A 21,614-nucleotide genomic window follows, 5' to 3' on the forward strand; every position below is an offset into this window, starting at 1 on the left:
GCAGATTTTGTCTTATTCATTTAATTCATCTGAAGTGGCTGCTCTCTCATGCAACAGCCAGCTTCAAAATGCCTTGCTGCGAAAGTCCCTACAAACACTTAAATAGGGTTGCTGATCCAGGTGGATCGTGGAGTGGTGGGCCCAGATTGGGTTACCACAAATTGCAGAGAGAAAGAAGACAGGGCCCACATGATATTTTTAACACTCTAGGATGGAGTGTGTTTTACGTGTGGGGCCCATGTGTATATGATATCAAGGTTGACCCAGATCATAGGAAAACCTAATGATCTGGGACTAATGTGGTTTGCATGACCACATGGCATATCATGGGTGTTAGCTTGCATGAAGAGTCCTAGTGCAGCTAGGATTGAAAGGAGAAAGTGGTTATACATGGGAGGAGATATGCATTATTGCATCCTTGTCATCCAAAGAAAAAGGAGACTGGAAGCTGGTGGTTATCTTATGCAACCAGTAGACTTGTTTTAGGAGTTTTCTTCTCAATTTTATAAATTTGAAGTAATCAGGGACGTTAGTTCCCATTGATTTTGGCTTGGCATAGTAAAAAAAACACTACAACCGATCTGAGAGTTGATCTTACTGCTTAAAAATTGCAACCCAAAAGCCATTAAAATATTTCAACATCCAAACGTAGTTTTGGATCAGTTGCAAATTTGCAACACAATGGGCAGAGAATTTATAGAATAACTGGTAGAAATACAACTGAACTACTGTACAAATCAGGTATTATGTTGCACACATGTCAGCATAAGATGATTTGGGTCCATGTATCACATAATCTTTTATCATTTTTTCTAAGAATAATACCTTTATACAGTCTGGTTATGGAGATATCTATATGTTACAACACAATATTGACAGAACAAATTTCATTCATAGTGAAGAAATATCACTACTAATCATCAGCTTAGTGAACAACCGTTCAAACCGAAATTCTTTTGTACAAGTCCCAGACCAAGTTTCCAAACTTTCCCATGTCTAAAGCTAGCCCATGTACCTGAGAGAGAGGTAAGGAGGGGTTGGCTTTGTCGGCATAACACAGGCGATTATGCTTACATGTCAGTCTCTTCTTCATATTGAACTGTAGCTCCTTGAAACATTTTCCTTTTGACCTTGGAAAACCCCCTTTTTTTTTCTTTTTTTTTTTTCCTTTTTTTCCCCCCAACCAAATGCCGAAAAGCAACGCAGGACAAAGAGAACTTTACTCATAAAGCTTGTACTGTCCACCAACAGTGATCCATAGAACCCTTCCCTCAGGACCTTTGTTCCAAAGGAGACATGTTGATAAGAAACCAGCATTCTTACAAGATTTTGAAACGTAAATGGTGAGAGGATGTCATGATTTTGGAGTTTTTTTTCTTTTTTTTATGTGGGTTCGCCGAATGCCAATCAACCTGCTCCAAAGAGAATCATAAGCTAGAAAACCAAAGATTCATGGATACAATCAAACAAACAAAATTTTACATGGTGTAAGCCCGTCTATTCTAGTATTTTTCAAAAATTACTGTGTGCCTTACAACATTGGATTATCCAAACTGTCCATTTGATGGGCCACAATGTAAATAGGATGTGCCCAAAAAATCATTTCCATAGGATGATCCTAGCCCTAGGATCTATAGAGGAGCTGCATATTGTGGAAACCTCTATAGATCGGAGGGTTGGGATCATCCTATGGAAATGATTTTCGGGGCACAATGTATTTACGTCATGGCCCATCAAATGGACGGTTTGGATCATCCTATGTTGTAGGCACACAGTACTTCTTGAAAAATACTGGACTATATGGGCTTACACCATATAAAAACTCCAAACAAGGAAATGAAATTATTAGTTTTGGATCTTCACCTTCTTCACAAAAGGCAAATACTCCCCCCAACATGTCATCATTGTCCCCATCTTCGTCGGGTTGTTCTCTCTCACAGTGGCTGCTGATGCTGTCAGCATCAGTAACAACTTCAGTCAGGTCACGGCAATCGTCAAGCTCAGATATTTTACAATAGTCCTCACGCAAATATTGAGCAGAGTCCAGTGGATTCTGCAAGTCTGTGTGTCCCCTCTCCTCTGCGTGAAGAATGTTCGGACTAGAAGAAAAATGGTTAATGCTAGATGCGTTTGACACTACACTACTCACATCCTTGCTTGAAGAGAGAGCATTTTTGCCAACAGGTCCTCCAACGCAAAGCGTGTTACTCTCCAAAGAGGATAAATAATTTATAGCACAAATGTCACCCTTACTAGAATGTTCAGAATGAAAAGATAGACAATCTTGATCAGAGGTGTTTTTGTTTGCTATCCTAGCTCTTCCTTCTCCATTTATGTCATTCACAAGATGACCCTCCAGAACTGAGCTCTGTGCAGATCCATATGGAATTCGTTTATCTGTTGTCTGCAATCCAACAGGTCCACAATCCTTTCCTGAACATGTTTGATCCAAATCAAGCAAATTCTCCACTTTTCTTGACAACCCTGACACAGACACTGAAAATGAGTGTAAAGTGTTTGTGTATCGGGTTCAAAAAGTCGTAGACAGGAAATAACGTATGTGTGCTCAAGTCAGTAATCAGATTAGGAAACTGTGACAACTGAGGCCCTGTTCGTTTGAGATGATGCCAACTGATTGTGAGTCCAAAACCAATTATTGGACTCAAAATTAAATGACCGATTGTGAGTCCAATAATTGGTTTCGGACTCACAATCGATCGTTTAGTTTTGAGTCCAATAATTGGTTTTGGACTCACAATCAGTTGGTATCATCTCAAACAAACAGGGCATGAGTGTTTAACTTGATTACCACAATGCACACACCTATGGTACCAGCTCCTAAACAAAGCAAAATGAACATCACTACTTTTATGTTGATAATCACAAAAATTGTGACTAATGCTCTTACCAATATCCGAGTTCGCAGGTTTAGAGGGCATGATAACAGTCTCTTCCATGAATTTGTCTTTAGCTTGGTGAGTCAAAGAGGATGAAGCACTCGGATATCCTTCTCCAATGAGTCCCCTGCACAAACCAGTCAACAATAACTCACCAAAATGTGTTTACAGTTTTATAAGTAATTGGGCGTGAAACGATCAAGTGAATAAAAAATGCGATGAGTGCAAAAAATAAGGAAAGGACGTGCGGATGGGAATCTGGGAGACTATTGAATAGAGCTCCAAGAGTAAACAGACAAAAACCTTTGAAAGTTTGAGAAACCTAATAGAAGGGCTACTGATATAGGGGAATGAGACAGAAAAAATATTAGGCAATGTGGATCTCTAGTCCATACTACTTAACAGTAATCACAAAACAAAACTATATGAATAAATAAAATAAAATCAACGGAAAGGATGCTGGATAACAGAATAATATTTCCAGCATAAACATTTAAGCCACTATAAATCAAACATACATCCACACCCAACAATGAAGCAAAAGAGACCACATCAGATTTTAACAAGATATGGACTTCCAGATCCAATTACAAGAAACCACTTACAAAATACTCAGAAACTTGTGAGGTGACTAAAAGTAAAACCATTACCTGTCATTGCTATGTGATTGGGTGCAATGAAAATGCTCAAAAACGGGTAATAAATCCTTCTGCCTTATTTCAATCTCCTGAAGTGGGAGCTTTTCAATTTCAATCTCACCACCAGGGTAATCATTAGCAAACTCCATCTCATTAGCCTTAGGAGGAATAATCTTATAGAAGTAGATCTGGAATAAAATTAAGAGAAATCAATCCAAAATCAGGATTGCGATACTTTGGAACATCTTACAACTTAAATGGGGATGAGTACCTTATATTTCTGCCATATTTGTATCCTTCCTGGGTTTATCTGCACTTCAGCATTGGAGAGGTACCAGCAGGGCCTTTCATGGGTTTTCACCAGATCTTTGCCTACCTTAGTATTGTGAAACAATTTCAAGTCTTTTGTATAATTGCCTTCACAATCAGAGATATCCATGACCATCTTTGCATTTTCTGATCTATCAAAGGCAATGCTTGAAACGCTTTCCTCTCTTTCTGGCCAATTTGATCTTCGACAAACGTCCCACCACTGAACAGTTTCGGCATTCACCCGTAGTTCCTCATCTTGAACTGGCACCAAAGGACCCAACCCAGTTTTTGAATTGCTATCACGGGACTCAGTACCAAAAGATGGCAGAAGTTCATGTTGTATAACATGAGCAGATGGAGAGTAAACCAATAGATGCTCCAATGAGTTGGTTTTCAAGTGAGTTGGTTGATGATTGTGATAAACAGAATTGTGGAATGTAGCGGCAAAAGCACCGGATGGCACAGACACTTTAGCATTGTTTACTGTATTAAGCCACCCGTTAGCAGTTTTTATCCTGCCCACTACAGAGAGTGTTACAGGTGGTGGAGGTGGAAGAGATTGGTGATTTATCATGCAGGATGAGGTTGACCACCAAGGCAATGACATATTTGGCAGAAGGATTGGGCCATCACTATGAAAATTTTGTGCTTGAAGAGTGGCGTCACCACCAAAAGGGGATAATACAAAAATATGACATGTCCCCTTGGATGAAACAATCGCTACCCATTGGCTACAGTGACTAAAACAGATGTCCTGTATGACCTGTTAAAAAACGAGAGGTAAAAGATCAACATGAATTAAAAACAGTGAGAATAAGAATAACAAAATGGTAAATAAGTATTAAGTGCTTACAGCTGTTGTTAGCCCTCGGTAAAGTTTGTAAAGGTGCACGTGAGATGAACTCCAATCATAATGAACAGAAAATGAACCGTTTTGCACACGGGATGGCATAATGCGGAAGACATTTATATTGTTTCCATGTACAGAGGCAGTAACCAAAAGGGTTCCGCTCGGATCAAAACAAAGTGCAGATATTGGACTGGTATGAGCTCTAAACTGTGAAATAATGGCGTTTGAAACAAAATCTTTAACAACAACCTGCAATACAACCATTTTAAAGGGAAAAGAATTAAGCAACATATATCTAAGAAGAAAAACAAGCAAGGAAACGGGTTTGCGGAGCTCAAGTAATTTGATGACATAGTGGTATCAACGGACTAACCATCCCAGCATTATCTGTTTCACTTGGATGTACTGCCGATGAAACTCTGCCGACTTTCCAGCTTGAATTTGATGATACAGGAGAGTTAGAACCATCGGGTAAAAGATCTTGACAGTATTTAGACAATGTTTTGTATCCCATGTCACCCAGATTAATTATTCCAGCAGCTAAGTGTTTACTAGACTCCATTGCATAGCGAGCTACCAAGCTCCCACTGCCCGGTGAAGTTGACGGGCTAACACCTGGAGAGGGTGTAAGATTTTGTGGACTTAGACGACCCATGTTTGAAATCAGAGCATTGTTGGAAGCATAAGCTAACCACCTTGGACTCAAAGCCATTGGACCATAACCAATGTTCACCCCAATCACTGCTTGTCCTACTGGCATGGGATAAGTACGCAGGCTAAATTTACTCTCAAGTGTGACAGCATCAAAGCAGTATATCTGGCATGACAAAGGCAACCAATCAGTATCCTTGAAAGCTAACTCCATCTGCAAGGTTAATAAAATATCTCTCCCCTACACCACAAAGTTTGCTAAATAAATCAATTGTTCGCCATGGTTTTAAATTTCGGCTGAAATACCGATATTTTGGATTTTGGACGGGACCGAAATTTAAAACCGAAACCGATATTATAAGATTTTCACCGAAAGCGAAATTGCCACCAAAATTTCAAACCTTGATGTTTGCTTACTTGTGCTGCAAGAGCCACAGCTATTATTCGAGGACTGCATCGAAGGATATATACAGCAGATCGGAATCTGAGAACATGCACATAACTGTGAGACCTTAGTGAGTAAAACCAAACAACCGTAGGAGTGGGAACAGAATTCCCTGGTTGGGGATCACCGGCATAATCTCTTATTAGTCCACTCAACTGGCCACCATGAACCAGGCCTGAGCCATTGGTTTCATCACCTGCAACAACCAACAGTAAGGGATGTGATGCTCTAAATCCCTCGTGAGCCTCTCCCTTCACTGGAATGGGCTGCATCTGTAAAAAAGTAACTGGACCACCGCGCTTTGAAACCAACTCACGGACATTAGAGGAATCCTCAACATCAACAACTTGAAAGCCATTGGAGTAACCAAGTAGAAGAACATGTCTGAAGGCAGATGGACTAATTTCTAGCTTGTCAAATCCAGCCCATAACACCTGTTTGAGTAATAACGGTTTAGAAAGCCACATTATGATGAAGTTAATTACATGTATGACACTAAAACACCTCCATTTAAAGTAAAAACCAGATAAATGTTGCTGCATAGAGCGTAAACAAGATAAATACGAATCCTTCAGAATAAATGCCACAACAAAAAAATTTCCTCATGCTCAGAAATGTAATAAGTATTGTGCTTCATAATACAAATAAACAGAATAATGACTCAACCCAAGAGCCAAGTTAATTAGACTAAATAAACAAAAAGAAAAGATGTTTGATTATTTGTTACTATTCATGAAAGTTGGGATAATTAATTGGGAGATGATATCAATACTGTTGAAAGACAGGTTAGTTACATGTTTCGATCTATCGCCACTTAACTTATATGGTACATTTATGTCACTTGAGTCATAATGGCATTGATGTAAGTATGTAATTTCTGAAACATGTCACTCAAGTGAAAGCAATAGTGTATGCCATGCAAAGGGGAGTACACCCAATTCCACATTACTTTCTTCTTTTCTCCTCCTTTCCTCTTCCTTCTTCGTATTGATCAGTTTCTACATGGTATTAGACCAGAATTAGATCCAAGGATCCTGTATCTAGTCATTTTTCCCTTCAATCAACATCATGAAGCCAAAAGGGAACTACTTGGACTGATGAATACATGTCCCTACTTTTTCTAGGCCATATAAATGACCTCATCAGCAATACATCACGCCTTGGATCAGATTTGACCTGCATGGCAATTGAGACATAATGTCATTGATGTAACGTCTGCAACATGTCACGTAGTGGAACCAAAAATAGAGTATGCCAGATGAAAGAGAGCACACCCAATTCCACGAACAGCTTCTCTCCTCCTTTGTTTCTTTCTTCTTTTCTCCTCCTTTCCTCTTCCTTCTTCATCTTGATCAGTTTCTACACGGTATTAGACCAGGATTGGATCTAAGGATCCTATACCTAGCCAATTTTTCCTTCAATCAACATCACAAAGCCAAAAGGGAACTACTTGGACTGATGAAGCCAAAGCCCTACTTCCTCTAGGATGTACAACTGATCTCATCAGGATGGCTTTTAGCTCGAGATGGAGACATTGGATAAAAGCGTGTACAGAAGCCCCTTCGTTCTCTATTACTATTAATGGCAGCCCTGAAGGGTACTTTGAGAGTTCCAGAGGCCTAAGGCAAGATGACCCTCTTTCTCCCTTCCTTTTCACTGTCGTCGGAGAAGGTATTAGTAGAAATGTAGCTAAAGACGGGAAAGGGGCCTTATATAAGGAATCAGAATGAGCGACCCTGGTCTCATTTCTCACCTTTAATTTGCAGATGACACGTTCTTCTTCTGTGGAGCGGAAGGAAAATCAGCAACCTTAAGATGATTCTTAGGCGGTGGAATCGGTTTCGGCCTGAAAGATCACCAAGGGCAAGAGCGGTATGGTGAGATGCATGGTGGAGGATGATAATCTTGAAAAGATGGCTAGTGTCTGATCATCCTCTAGGGTACGGAATTCCCTTCAGAACCTTTGGCCCCCATTATTGAAAGAGTGGAACCAAAGCTTGTCTGTGGATTGGCTGTCTAACAACTAGGAATGTTAACCTCCTTGGTTATGGTGCTTTGGTAAGTTTACTTACTCCATAACTCCTTCGGTTTTAGGATTTCTAAGAACTACCACCATCCGGAGGAAAGAATAAGCTTCTAGCTATCACTATGCCTAATTTTGGGGACTAGTTCTCCAAATAATTCTGTTTCACTAAAAATTTCTCCCTTTCATATTTGGTGCATGTATTGGATTGCCACTACAGAGAGGGAGAAGTGAGTCCTCTATGTTTCTAGTGCATACCACTCAAGTTCTTCCTCTTGGAACTGGGAATATATCATCCCAGAGACTGCTACTATTGATGCAAAGGCACAAAGGTAGCTTTCTTATCTTTTGGGTAATACAAAATTAGCTTCTTGGCCACAAGTGGGAAGGATCAACTAGATCAGAATGATGGATATTTTATCAATCACATCAACAGAAATCTCAAATACAAAAAACTAGAAGCCCCCTCCGATGAAACATGACCATCAGCATGCCACAATTGGTGTCAACAACCTCAAAGTTTGATAGCTTTCAGTTTAATAAAGCAAAGGGGAAGTGTTACTAGCTGATCAATAAGGACACTAGCTTCATCGCAAGCCAAAAATGTTCGCAAACAATATGTGGGTAAAGGGTTTTCAATAATTAATTGTTTGATTGACACTTTTATGCCTGGCCCATAGAAATCTCTTCCATTATATGTTTGCAACCCATAATACTAAAACAAGAAGAAAAAAAAAAGAAAACAATTAATAATAAGAAAAAAGCAGTAAACATATGGGTGTTTTACTTCTAAATTATCTCTTATCCAAGCAAAGAAAAACCCATAATCAGCACAAAACCAACAAATCAAAACACCCCAAAAACAACAATCAAAATAAAAGGGGAGTCCCTGTTTGGATTGCGAGAAAAAAAAAATTGATGGAAATTAGTCTCTCGGGAAAGTTTTTTCGTCACAAAATTTAAAGGGAAATGATATGATCATGCTTAATTTAGAGAGAAATCATCATAAATTTAGGGTATTTAATAAAAATTGAATAGGGTTGGTTCAAGTTATATTTTTTTATGTGTAAAAAAGTAAGAAATTTTAAAAATAATTTTCCTTTCAAATTTTTCCAAAAAAATTCTTACAATCCAAACGGGACCTAAAAAAATACCCAATTGAGCATTTTCCATGAAACGCAAAGCAAAAGAGAAAAATCATCATCACCACCATCAACAAGAAAAGGCAAAATGAAAACCCACAAGCAAAATAGAACATTTTTTTTTTAAAGAAAAAACCTGGTCCTTCTGATCATCTGGAGCGACGGCCGAGATCGAGGCAGCAACGGAGGCCCCAGCCGATCGGACGGCGGTGGACGCATTCGATGAGACAGTCTTCAAACAATTAGAGATTATCTTAAGAGAATTTGGAATCAACCCATTTCTACCACTGCTCTTCCCCTTTCTCATCCTCTTTCTCCTCTCTCCCGTCGATCGAATTTCCGATCAAAACTCGCCGGACCATCCGACTGCCGATCAAAACTCACCGGATTCTGACACTCGTACATCAAACAATGGGATTTTCCTTTTCTTTCTCTCAGTTCTTCCTTGGGTTTGACTTCAATCCGTTTGAACTTCACCTTCCTCTGTTTGCAAAATTGGGGTTTTAAAAGCTTACACGAAACGAGAGAGAGAGAGAGAGAGAGGGAGATGACTTCAAGTTAAATTAAATTAATTCAATGTATCGCTTGCCATTGATTGAGTGTGATGTCACTGATGGGGCCCACTTTGGTTTTACCTAAGCGTCTAAATGTAAGGGATTTCCCTCCCTTTAAACACCGAGACATTGAGACTAATGAATAGATAAACGAGGGTTTTCAACACAAAACATGGGATAAGAGATTCCATGTAGAGATATGCTAACGTGCGCACCCATTGGTTTGGTTTTACCTGGTTTAGATTAGAGTTTGAAAATGATAATTACACCCCCTTTCTCATTCGTCTATCTTCCAGACTCTATTTCTTTGGACATAAAATGGGTTCTGAAACAAATTTTAAGTTGAAAACTTACACCCATTTTTCATTAAAAGAACCCGAGCCTTTATGATTTCATAACAACCGTGTTTAAGTTTCTTTAATTGCACAAACTTAGCTGTCAAAGGTTATTACAGTTCCCAAAAAGTTATGACTAGCCGATTAGAATAAGAAAAGACAAGCTGAGTTAGTACAATTATTCAAACATGGTTTGCTGATATCATTTCCTTTCCTAAAAGTCCTTTTTTTTTAAGAAGGCTACTACTATCCACACGACCATGTTTTGATAATGGGGACGAACTCACCTTGTTAAGCATTGCATAGGATGTATAGTGTTCAAAAAATCTTCTTCAACGTGCTATACTAATCGAGAAAGCCTCTGTGAGCAAGAGGATTAAAATCATCAGATGTGAGTGGATTTTGATGCACGATCATCTATAGAAATCCCCAAGTGCCCGTTTGGTTGCACCAAAAATAGAGAAAATCAAAGTAAAAGTAAAAGGACATATTTTTTCTTCTCTTAAAATATTTGGTTTCCATTTACTATTTGCATGAGAGTGCACGTCGGCTATAAACTTTCTAAATGCAACCCACTCTATACTGTTTGATTTTCATCTCAAATCGAGAGGAAAAGTTTTGGAAAGAAATGGGAATTTATGTTCCTTTCCTTCTACTTTTCTCTTACGTATATACTTGGGTGTATGCCCTATAGAAGTAGAAAGAAAAGAACATACATTTCCATTTCTTTCTTTCTTTTTCTCTCGTAGTTTGAGCGGAAAGTCTAATAGTACAAAACAACTTGTATTTAAAAAACTTACAGACTATAAGGGCTGCCATGTAAATTGTAAATGACAACCACAAAATGCTAAGAAATTAAAAATATGGATTTGCTAGGGAGTTTCACAAGAAGGCATTTCGAGGCTGGCTATTGCTTGAGAGAGCAGCCACCTCAGATGAATTAAATGAGTAAGACAAAATCTTCAATAACATTCGGGGTAAAATGGTGGGCTCCATCCTCCCTAATCAGCTCTCCCTTCGTCATCAGCTCCTATCTCACAATTGGACCAACTAATATTGCATGATATAATTTTTCTTGGGTACCAAACATGGCCCAAGTTTTAAGAACTTCATCTCACCATTTCTTGTTAAGAGTTTAGTGGAGACCGAAGAAAGCAAATTATGATTCTTATTTACAGCAAAAACTAGAGAAACAAATCGAAAGTCATAGATCAACAAGTACTTATGAAATTGAAGTAATTTCCAATAATTGCCTTTCAGTGGAGGTTACGGGTGATCAATCCCTCGAATATAGTGTAAAGGTCCTTATTATCAGGACCGAAAATGTCGTCAGCTCTTCGTAATGTTTCCTGAAAATGGTTTATGAGAAACTTATGGATCAAAATGGGTTTCTTAGGAAAATGTTGAAACAACAAGGAAAAAAAGATTTGAAACCGGTTACCTCTCTTGTTTGCTTGTGGGAATTCAAGTCCTTCACGCTGGCTAAAAAAGCACCAAACTGCTCGTAAGACAAACGGCTCCTGAGTAAAGTAAAATAAAGAACTTAGAAGTTAAACAACCCATAAGACACACAGCAAATTGCACCTACAAATGATTGTTCTATCAACAGATTTAACACATGAAAATGGTTTTCCTGCACGAGCACTGCTAGGAAAAAAAAAGGGGGGGGGGGGGGGGGGGGGCTTCAGCCATTTGAGCCACATCCACTAAAAAACAAATGGAGGGAGCTTAAATTCCTATAAAAGCAATAAATACACATTTAAAAGCGTCAAATCTGTCCCCTTTCTATTTTCCAAACGGAATCCTGTTTTCGAAGTCTTTTCGTTCCTGCACTAAGAGAACCACCAAAATTCATGGTGGATACTAAATTTCGGGAACGACACATGAATCTATATACACAGAATATATCTACATTGCACACGCATGTGTAATTAGTTTTTAAGGCTTGAGTGGCAGAGTGCATCTGTTAATTTTATTTTATTTATATTTTTTTAATAAAAAAGATCACTATATTCAATGAATAAATAAGAAATAACAGATTCACATCAATGGGGAGAGTAGCCCCATAGGCAGAGTGCATCTGTGATGTGTGAAGATTACAACAATTCCTTGTTGAGTGCAATGTGCGTACCGGACTTGGCGAAAAAACTCTTTCCCATTGACGCGACTCCGTCCTAAAATGAATCAAAACCTTGGATTAGTGGATGATTAAGAAAACAATACTAACTCCTACTCAATCGATTTATATAGGTACTTTTGGTATCCTTTAGAAAATTTTGAAAGTTGACAGTATCCTTTAGAAGATTAATGCATTAAAATCAGAAAATTATATGGTAATCAACTATATCATTAACTAGAAATAATGCAGGCGAGTAAAAGTACATGTGGGGCACCCTTCGATGATCCAAACTACTCATCTGCCCCACTATTGATAGGCCATGCACCAAAATATGCCCCATTGAACGACCCTAACACTCCAATTGGTGGAGATTTTCTTGCTAATCTGGACAGTTGCACACCATTCTTCTTATCCATTTGCAGGCTGCAAATCAGAGGGTTGTGAAAACTAAAGGGGATATTTTCGGACATAAACAATCTACAATGGGGTCCATATGAGCAGATGGAATTATTAAAAGGATGAATCGAAAGAAATTACATCAAAGGTAATATTCTTCTGCCCACTGGCATTATCCTTTGAAATAATACCACAGACCACCAGATGAATCATGCATGAAAACTGTGCCAGATGTATCAGTTTTGATATTTTAACCAGAAGTGATGCCCATCATAAATTGCATTTCCCTAGAACCATTGGTGTTTCCAAGTCTCAAATGTTTTTGTACTAAGTTGCATGGGTTGGTAAGAATAGCACCATCCGACAATGATAAGGATTGAACCACCGACCTCAAGGTTGAAAAGCAAAGCTGTAACAAATTGAGCTATAGTCTCAACCCAAAACATATACCTAAACCACACAAAAGAAGAGAGACAGAGAGAGAGAAAGAGAGAGAGAGAGAGAGATAATCAAAGGAATCATAGCTACTATTGTGGTTTTGTGATGACTATACATTCTTCAAGCAACTATACCATCTCTAAAAAAGAAAATCCGATTTTGGCAAGACTTGATCTGAATAGTAGTTTAGATCCAAGTCGGTTAAGTGAGGACAACTGCAAAACCCGCTGAATCGGTAAGTTTTTTCCTTCACTTTGTCCCATATTTCTATTAAAAAAGGCACGGGAGGACATTGCAGATGCCCAGGGGGAGACAACTTCTTCTAACACTAGAAGACCACAGGAAGACACCCCGGGACCAAAGCATGTCATGAAAGAGGCATATTGGGCGGACCGTGTCTCCAGGGCACAATTGAATGTAGATATCATGAACGCGAGGTGCAGGGTACTAGGCCGATAAACCCGGGCAATCACTCCCCTACATGCCGATTACTAGCGCATCCAGGGCCTCGGTGCCCAGCTCTGCTAGAGAAAGAGCCCAAGGAATCATAGCTACCATTTTGGTTTTCTGATGAATATACATTCTTCAAGCTACAATGCTGTCTCGAAAAACAAAAGTTCTTTAACTATAACATAAAAACAAACAAGATCTAGTCCTCATGAAGACTGGAGATGAAATAAAGAAAAGAAACAAGAGAGAGAGAGAGAGAGAGAGAGAGAGAGAGAGAGAGAGAGAGAGAGAGAGAGAGAGAGAGAGAGAGTTTTGGTCACTGACACTACATATTAAGATACGCTTAACATGAGCCAAAGAACCAAGTTCTCATTGGAAAACCTTGCATAGAAGTCTGCCTGCATGCTTAGAATTTGCAGTCCCATAGACTCCCACATGTGAGCCCCATGAGATCTCAAATTCAGAAAGGCCTCCAATTAAACAGTGTTACAATGTAGAGTAATTCAATCTAAAGAAACCTTGCATCGTGTAGAATATGGATATAAATACCAAACATACACACAAATGAGATAATATTTTCAAAATAAATAGCTAATGAGTACAAGGCATATCAAAATTAAAAGAAAAAAAGTAACTTGACATGGCTAAGTGAACCACATATGCTCCAAAGAAAGTGTAAAGTAACTACTATGAAAATATTTTCAATTTTTCAATAAACCAGATACTAAGTCAAGGCCTTCTATCACATGTTCTAAACTTCTAATGTATTTACAATTTCTATCTCTTTCACACTATAGGGAAGTAAGGATATTTATTTAGATATTCAATCATTAACTAACAAAATTTGCTTTATTTCAATCTGGTAAACTCACAACTGATACTGTTATAGAGTGGCGAAATAATTTACATGTAGACAAAATTTTATACCAACCATCTGAGAGTTCTTAGAGCTAACCTGTTTGGGATCCTGTTTCGAGAGAGCCTGACATTGAACTGTGATGGCTTGGTGACATTGAAGAAAATATTGAAGATCTGTCATCAAACATGTTCCTTGTGGTTGATAATGAAATTGAATGTCGTCTAGGGGACTCTGGTTTAGAAGTTATCGTTGGTGAGACCGAAGCAGAAAACCTTGGTGGGGAATCTGGAGGAGTAAGTCTAGAACTACTGCCTGATGCTAACAAAAAACCATGTGACGAGCCATGTTTTGAGGCTGCCAACACAACATTAGTAATAATAAGAAGAAAAAAACATGAATGCATGCCAAAATATATTCTCAGAATTGCCAATATCCTGAATTTGCATACCATCTGACTCAACGGATCTAGCATCTTCAGAAAATGATGTTTCCGAGAACTTACTCCGTACAGAGGATGTTCTCATAGAAGGCAATGTAGCATCCTCTTCTGATACAAATCATAAAATTTTCTTCAATAGTATGATAGTATTGATATATAATTCAGTAATACCAATGATTGGCAAACAATGAGCAGGTTATTTTGAGATTAACCTGCCTTTTAACCTAATATTTCAAAAAAATTATTTATCAAGAATTAACAACAAAATTTCAATACATTAAATATAAAAGGTATTGCATATAATTAGCAGTACAACACCTCCAGCGAGTGATCCAGATGAAAAACCAGTGTTGTTTGATATCGTCTTCGCCCCAACACGAGGAGCTCCTGTTTGCTATATAAAGACGATTAGTTAGACTACCACCATTTGATTCTAAATTGCACAAGTTAAAGTCCACTTATAGTGTAATTATGAGACAGGAAACAACTAGCCAGGATCATCAATTTCTTAAGTAGCTTTTATACGAACCTGACACTTTAAGGTCTCAAAATGGACATTTAATATATGTAGCGGGGCAGTGAAAAAGATAAACTTACAGAACCTTCCTCCTCCTCTTGAAGTGACTGCATGAGCGTTTTTCTGAAGACCTCCAACTGCATATATTCACAAAATTAAGGACTCACAAAATAAAAGAGACTGAATGCCCAATACAACTTTGATTTAATCACATAATGTTTTTCTTTTTCCTTTTCGCCTATCATGTTTTTAGATACTATGTTGATGCATCAAATCTAGGAAGCAACTGGTGGGGTAAATAGAATTCATGAATAGATGGTTGATGCGAACAGAAAAGAACAGGTTATGTATCTAACAGAACTAATTCCATAGATCGTGCCTCAATATATATTTTTTGAATGGTAGTCGTGCCTCAATCCTTGCAGCAATGAAGCTATTCTTATGAGCAAATTAGGAAGGTAGGAATCGAATCTCCTCGCTGATATGTTCAAATTAGGCAAAAAAAAAGGCAAAAGTCATTCATTCTAACATTTCAATAGAGGCGTTATGTAGAACAAATCTATAATTGATGCCTGAATATCAAATCATGTAAAACATGTCTATGATTGATGCCCTGATACCAAATTATGATGCAACATAATACATAAATAAAATCCAAGAGTCAATGGGTAGATCTTAATTACTATTGCCAACAATATACCTCAACTCTGAAATCAAATAAAAGATAAATTATTGCAAAAATAACAGAAACTAACCTTTCAATGGATAACAAATAAAAAGGTTGAAAATCTACTACAAAAATAGATTTAATCTAAGTTGACTATAGCTGTAGATCAAACCCTATAAAAATCTTGCAGAAAATTACTACAGAAATTTTCAAAAAATTGGTGCCTATCTCTCCTAGAAACACCACAAATAGGACTAGACATCAAAAGCCGAAACGTTACATTCCAATTTGAAACCGGAATGAATTGATGGTTTTTTTTAGTTTCTGCCAGAATTCCAATTTGTTCTGGCCAATGTTACCAGAAACTTCCTAGTTGGATGACAAGCTCACTTCACCAGAAACTCGCTTCTGAAGATAAGTTCTTCTCAGTTCCCAAATTTAGGGGGAGCACTTCCCAGACGCTTACTACGTGTTTCCTCTTATTTAAGAGTACGCTTCCTATTTGGGTGATTATTCTTCCTAAAAGAATGCTTTCTACTTTTGATAATGCTGAAGAGGCATATTTTTTTAAAAATGCATTTAAAATTTAAAAACCCATCTTAAGTTTCAAATGAAAATTATGTGGATCTATTTCAAGTGAAAGTGTAAACTCCGAATACTAGTAATTCCAATTAGTCACAAAGTCTTCTTTCTACTTGTAATCCTTACCTATTAGCCCTTCCTCCCTAACCTACTATTATTCTCTTCTTTCTATGTATTTCTTGTTCACTTACAATGAGGCTTATTACATGGTTTATGTTGACTTTCATCAACGCTTCCCACACATTTTCTCTTTACTTTCTTTAGTGCTTTTTCACTTCCCGCATTTTCTCTTTTCTAAACCCCTTGCTTCATGCATTACTTCTCGCACTCGCTTCCCACTTTGGCAAGTATGGTACCGGCCATTTTGCTCCGGAACAAGTTGTTTTTTAAGAAAATTACAAAAATACACCCAAACATATAGTTATTGGTTTTTTGCCGTTTCACCCTTATTTTTTGATGATTTTGACCGTTTTAGAGCTGTTTGGAAGCTTCTTCTTCTTCTTCTTCTTCTTCTTTTGTCCTTTTTCTTCTCCAAACAAAAAAAAATCTCTATATAAACCCTTATAAGCATCCATTTTATTCACTTCTACATACTTTCTCAACACTCTTATCATCTCTATTGTTTTTGAATGGTAACACTCTTATCATCTCTTTTTTTTTTTTTAATGGTAACACTCTTATCATCTCTACTCTCACTCAACTTCATATCCCAGCAAGTTTTTTGTTTTTTTGTTTTTGTTCCGCTTCAAAGATTGATTTTCAACATCCGAAAGCTTTTATAAATGCTACACAAATTTATAAAGGGAGGCTTAAATCACATTTTAAATTTGGTTAGTATAATGATTCCTTATATTTTTCTAACAAACCCAACAAATAGTGACAAGAATAGTATCATGAACAACGTGAAAGTGACCAAATTACCTTGGAAACATCTCGGTTAAGCTTCTTTACCGTATTAGAAAGGGAAGCGTTCTCGTTCAAGAGGCTTTCCTGAATAAAAACAGGGGGAAAAATCCGAACCGAACCGGGTTAAGAAAAAAAAAAACGAACCGAACCGGGTTAAGAAAGCGAACCGGGACAGACAGACCCTTTCATCGTGGGCTTGGGCGAGTTGATCGGAGGTTTCGGCGAGGGAAATATCAAGGTTCTCGATCTGGGCTTGTAACTCGTCGATTAGTTGCTCCTTCTCGGCGACTTTTTGGCGTAATCTGGACGCTTCAGATTCGAGCTTGGAGACCCGTGTCGCAAGGGCAATTGACGTGATTTTTCTAGCCACATCGAGTTGCTCAAAAGGATCGGAGGGAAGTACGGCCAGAACCGTTTCGGGAAGATCGAAGTCCGAAACGCCCGACGGTTTCGGCAGCATCGTTTTTTTTTTTTTTTTTCTCTCTGTTTTTTATACGGAGATGAATGATGAGTGCGATGATTGGAAGGAGAAGGGGGGCGTATTTAGGGGATGATACACGGAGATATGGTGTAATAGCTAAAATTTGTGTGGTGCGTGTGGGTTTTTTGGGCTTGTGAGAGGATGATGAGATTGGGTGTGAAATAACAAGCGGACATAACGTGGTGAATTTTTAAGTTATCCTATCCATACTTGAAGTAATGACATATATAGAGAAATGATGTATGTATTCCTTGGGATTTGCTAGGGACCATCACATAAGGCATTCAGCAGCATGTCTGTTGCGTGAGAGAGCAGCCACTTCATGAATAATGACAAAATCTGATTAAAAGTGAGCCTATGTGGCTGCTCTCCCATGCAGCGGACGTTCCGCGAAATGCATTTTGTGATGGACCCTAACAAATCCCGTGTTCTTCTTCTTCTTTTTTCCTCTGATAATGACACTTAATTAAATAAAACGAGAGGTGTGATACATGGTTGCAACTTACAAATCATGATTTGTTTGAGGGATTTGCTAGGCAATTTCGCAAGGCAATTTCGCAGAAATGGCTAACTTTTTTTTCACAGCTCACTTTTGCATGAGAGAGGAGCCATCTCAGGTGAATTAAATGACTAAGACAAAATCTGCTAAGAAGTGAGCTCATGTGGTAGTTTTCTCCCGCAAAAGTGAGCTGAGAAATGGCTTTCCGCAGAACTGGCTAGCAACTTCCTTTGATTGATTATTTGAAAATTTGCCCTTGATGGCAATTTTAATTGGCATTAACGCTATTGATCTAGTAGGAACTATGAGATTACCCACATGGTCTTGGTTTTAAGGGGGAGCGGATATCACACCACTGAGCTTCATCACCCTAATTAGTATGTCACGATAGAGTGCTTTAAAGAAGTCCTAACTTGCTTCAAAATCTTCACGAGCCTGACGCAGACACACTTATGTTAGGGGAGTTTATAAGGGCTCCCCCTTACTACTTCTAGGGGCGCCTCTTAGTCCTTATGCCTATGGAAAATCAACCACTTCTCTCAAGCAGCCAATACTTGCGGGGCCAGTTGCGAGATATGGGGGGAGATACAAACAAGAGGGTGGGAATGAGGGAGCATGAAAAGCTCCTATGAAATAGGAAAATAAAAAACCAATATATTTTAATTTTAAAGAGGAGTTGTAACTGAAGGGTGGCCTTGAGTTCTAACTGAAGGGTGCCCTTGTAAAAAAAAAAGAGATAAAAGAGCGCCACCATTGGGTGTAAATCACCATAGTGCATTAAATGGGGTGAAAGGTCAAAAGAACTTTAAATTCACTCTGGTGATTTATAACCAATGAGGTCGCCCTTGTAAAAAAGGGATGAAAGGGTGCCCCCTGGTGATTTACAGCCAATGCGGGCGCCCTTTCATCCCTTTTTTGCTTGGGCGCCCTTCAGTGTAGAACTCTCTCATATAAATGGGTGTTTTCTTTTCACTAGTTTTTAGGGATTTGTGATGCCATCTTTACTCCGGCCCCCTCAATCCTTTCCCTCTCCTTCCTTCTCAACACCTTTCACACAGTTGGACCCCACTAATATTCCATGGAATAAATTTTCATGATTGCCAAACATGGCCTAAAAGTCGCCTTATTGATCATACATCAAGAAAGTAGTTTTAATATATGTAGATAGAGGGTTAAAAATGGTGGGTTCTTAGATGAAAGGTTCGTCTCTTTTTCTTTCCTGGGTTAAGTAGTCAACTAAAAGCTCATCAATATCTAAGTTTCATATTTTATATGTTAGAAGTGTTTTAAATTGGAAAACGAAAGATCTTCCATGATGATCATTGTTTATATAGTTTTGCTTTCCAAAGTATCATTAAGGATGATTTTTTATTTTCACTTTGCTCTTGACATAGCTTTTGTTTAATGGAAACTATGAAAAACTTCAACCTTGTAGAAAACTATAAGGGCCATGCAAGGGAAGCTTTATGTAATAACTAAGAGAAGGCTAACCACTAAAGTGGTAGACCCAATTATGTGAATGGTAGCCATTAAATTAGTAAGCCTGTTTTGATTGAGCAAAGTCCAAATATATAGGCTGTGTCTGGTTTTCAATACCCGGGATTTATTATATGTTTTCTAGGGTTTTTGGGGAGCCACATCAGCCCCATTCATCGTTTGCTTGCCAATTAAAATCAGAAACACCCTGCTACTCTTGGGGGGTAGTCTATAGACTATTTTCCAAGGACCCAAGCCATGTCCCTGAAAAATTCAGCAAATTTGGTGGTCTTTTCAAGTATCCCGTTGGCATAACTTGCATAGAAATTATATGATTAAAGGCCTTATGAAATTTCTCCTATTATCAAAACAAGGACGGTGCATATATAGTGATTCCCTTCTCTCTTACTTTAATCGCTTTAATTCCGTGGCCAAGGAAAAGTAAAAATAGACTTGAGCCCCGCGCAACTGATTAAAGCACCCCTCTAGGGAAAAAAAGAAAGAAAAAGAGGATAAGCAAAAGAAAAAAGTGCTTAGATTTGTTCCCTCCTTTTCTCTCTTTTCATGTTAAGGGAATAACACGGGCTTTCGGACGGACCCTTCCCCCCCCCCCTCCCCACCCCCCCCCCACCAACAAATTTATTATTGGGAAGTGATCCTTTTCTTCAGTGGCCATCCCCTCTGTGTGTTTATGACTACACTACAGGGAGCTTGTCCCGGGGCCTGTAAAGGGGGCCAATATATCATTTTCCTTATTATTTCGGAAATGATAAAAAAATGGAGCAAATGTCTCGCTTCTAGGGGTGTGAATGGATATTCGAAAATTCGATTACCATCCGCATCTGAATAGTGAATATTATCCGAATCTGTTTCAAGCGAATATTATCCGAAATCAATTTATGAGATATCTGTTTCAAGGACGGTGCGTATATAGTGATTCTCTTCTCTCTTACTTTGATCGCTTTCATTTCTGTGCGCAAGGAAAAGTAAAAATAGACGTGAGTCCCGCGCAACTGATTAAAGCAACCCTCTAGAGAAAAAAAAAAAAAAAAAAGGATAAGAAAAAGAAAAAGTTGCGTAGATTTGTTCCCTCTTTTCATGTTGAGGGAATAACACGGCACGAAGAAATTTATTATTGGGAAGTGATCCTTTTCTTCAGATGGCCATCCCCTCTGTTAAGGGTGTCAATTTTGGCTCGGGCTCGGAAGCTCGCTCGAGCTCGGCTCAAAAAAAGCTCGGCTCGAATCCTTAAAGAGCCGAGCCCGAGTTAGGCCAGGCTCAGCTCGGCTCGGCTCGTTAAGGCTCGCCATGTCAACATCATAGTACATCATCTGCAAAACGTACCGAGGGGGTATCAAACGAGGGTGTAGGGTGTATCAAACGAGGGTGTATCAAACGGTTGTAAAATATCGAAAATTAATTTTTTCCCGTAATTGTCATAACTTTGAATTTTTTTTGGTATTTTTTTCTTAATTGTCATAACTTACTACATTTTCTTGATAATTTTTCATTTTAAACTTTATAACATCACCCATTTGTTTGTAATGATTACGTTTTTTTTTAATTTGGTTTTGCTACCAACCTTCGCACCTTCGCATGTGAGAAACATTATAACCCAGCTTGATAAAGCTCGCGAGCGGCACCCGAGCCTAGCCGAGCCTTATCGAGCCGAGCCGAGCCTTGCCTTTGAGCTTAACGAGCCGAGCCGAGCATGGCCAAGCTCGGCTCGGCTCAGCTCGTTTACACCCCTACCCTCTGTATATTTATGACTACCCGGGGTGTAAAGGGGGCCAATATATCATTTTCCTTATTATTTCGGAAATGATAAGAAAATGGGGCGAATGTCACACTTCCTATTATTTTTGAGAGAAAGTGGCCCAACAGCTGCAACTTGAGCACCAGAATTCCTTCAAAAAGTTAGGTCACATAACATGCGTT

The 21,614-nt window shown here is 38.5% G+C and overlaps 2 protein-coding genes across 6 annotated transcripts; both read right to left on the reverse strand.

Annotated features, from left to right (window-relative positions):
* Positions 1-786: 786 nt before the first annotated feature.
* LOC143881429 (autophagy-related protein 18h-like) lies at positions 787-9,498 on the reverse strand. Of its 3 annotated transcripts, none has more exons than XM_077384493.1 (9): positions 9,095-9,498; positions 5,766-6,227; positions 5,071-5,514; positions 4,701-4,946; positions 3,807-4,610; positions 3,548-3,723; positions 2,909-3,024; positions 1,864-2,433; positions 787-1,412 (listed from the first exon to the last, which is right to left on the reverse strand). In XM_077384493.1, exons 1-9 carry the CDS (start codon positions 9,263-9,265, stop codon positions 1,408-1,410), a joined length of 2,994 nt encoding a protein of 997 aa, XP_077240608.1. In that variant the 5' UTR covers positions 9,266-9,498; the 3' UTR covers positions 787-1,407. The 3 variants fall into 3 exon arrangements, with proteins under 3 accessions (XP_077240608.1, XP_077240607.1, XP_077240606.1); XM_077384492.1 differs by having other exon boundaries at positions 1,864-2,484; positions 9,095-9,497; XM_077384491.1 differs by having other exon boundaries at positions 1,864-2,496; positions 9,095-9,497.
* Positions 9,499-10,945: 1,447 nt separating this feature from the next.
* On the reverse strand, positions 10,946-17,832 carry LOC143881430 (PH-response transcription factor). 3 transcript variants are annotated; one of them, XM_077384496.1, is made up of 9 exons: positions 17,402-17,832; positions 17,236-17,304; positions 15,146-15,202; positions 14,867-14,942; positions 14,558-14,653; positions 14,206-14,463; positions 11,979-12,021; positions 11,289-11,367; positions 10,946-11,196 (listed from the first exon to the last, which is right to left on the reverse strand). In XM_077384496.1, the coding sequence occupies exons 1-9, from the start codon at positions 17,678-17,680 to the stop codon at positions 11,104-11,106; spliced, it is 1,050 nt and encodes a 349-aa protein (XP_077240611.1). In that variant the 5' UTR covers positions 17,681-17,832; the 3' UTR covers positions 10,946-11,103. The 3 variants fall into 3 exon arrangements, with proteins under 3 accessions (XP_077240611.1, XP_077240610.1, XP_077240612.1); XM_077384495.1 differs by having other exon boundaries at positions 14,558-14,656; positions 17,402-17,823; XM_077384497.1 differs by lacking the exon at positions 11,979-12,021 and having other exon boundaries at positions 14,558-14,656; positions 17,402-17,824.
* Positions 17,833-21,614: the final 3,782 nt, after the last annotated feature.

Source organism: Tasmannia lanceolata, unplaced genomic scaffold (assembly GCF_043159265.1).
Source record: "Tasmannia lanceolata isolate RefF3 unplaced genomic scaffold, GAP_Taslan_0.1 ptg000007l, whole genome shotgun sequence".
Lineage (NCBI taxonomy): Eukaryota > Viridiplantae > Streptophyta > Magnoliopsida > Canellales > Winteraceae > Tasmannia > Tasmannia lanceolata.

Coding starts and splice junctions, on each gene's coding strand:
- LOC143881429 (XM_077384491.1), bottom strand. CDS start 9,265: ATGAGAAAGGGGAAGAGCAGTGGTAGAAATGGGTTGATTCCAAATTCT. Junction 5,515..5,765: donor CTGTGGCTCTTGCAGCACAA/GTAAGCAAACAT, acceptor TTGTCATGCCAG/ATATACTGCTTTGATGCTGT. Junction 3,025..3,547: donor CAATCACATAGCAATGACAG/GTAATGGTTTTA, acceptor TGGTTTGTGCAG/GGGACTCATTGGAGAAGGAT.
- LOC143881430 (XM_077384495.1), bottom strand. CDS start 17,680: ATGCTGCCGAAACCGTCGGGCGTTTCGGACTTCGATCTTCCCGAAACG. Junction 17,305..17,401: donor CCCAAGCCCACGATGAAAGG/GTCTGTCTGTCC, acceptor GTTTTTATTCAG/GAAAGCCTCTTGAACGAGAA. Junction 14,464..14,557: donor TAGATCCGTTGAGTCAGATG/GTATGCAAATTC, acceptor TTGTGTTGGCAG/CCTCAAAACATGGCTCGTCA.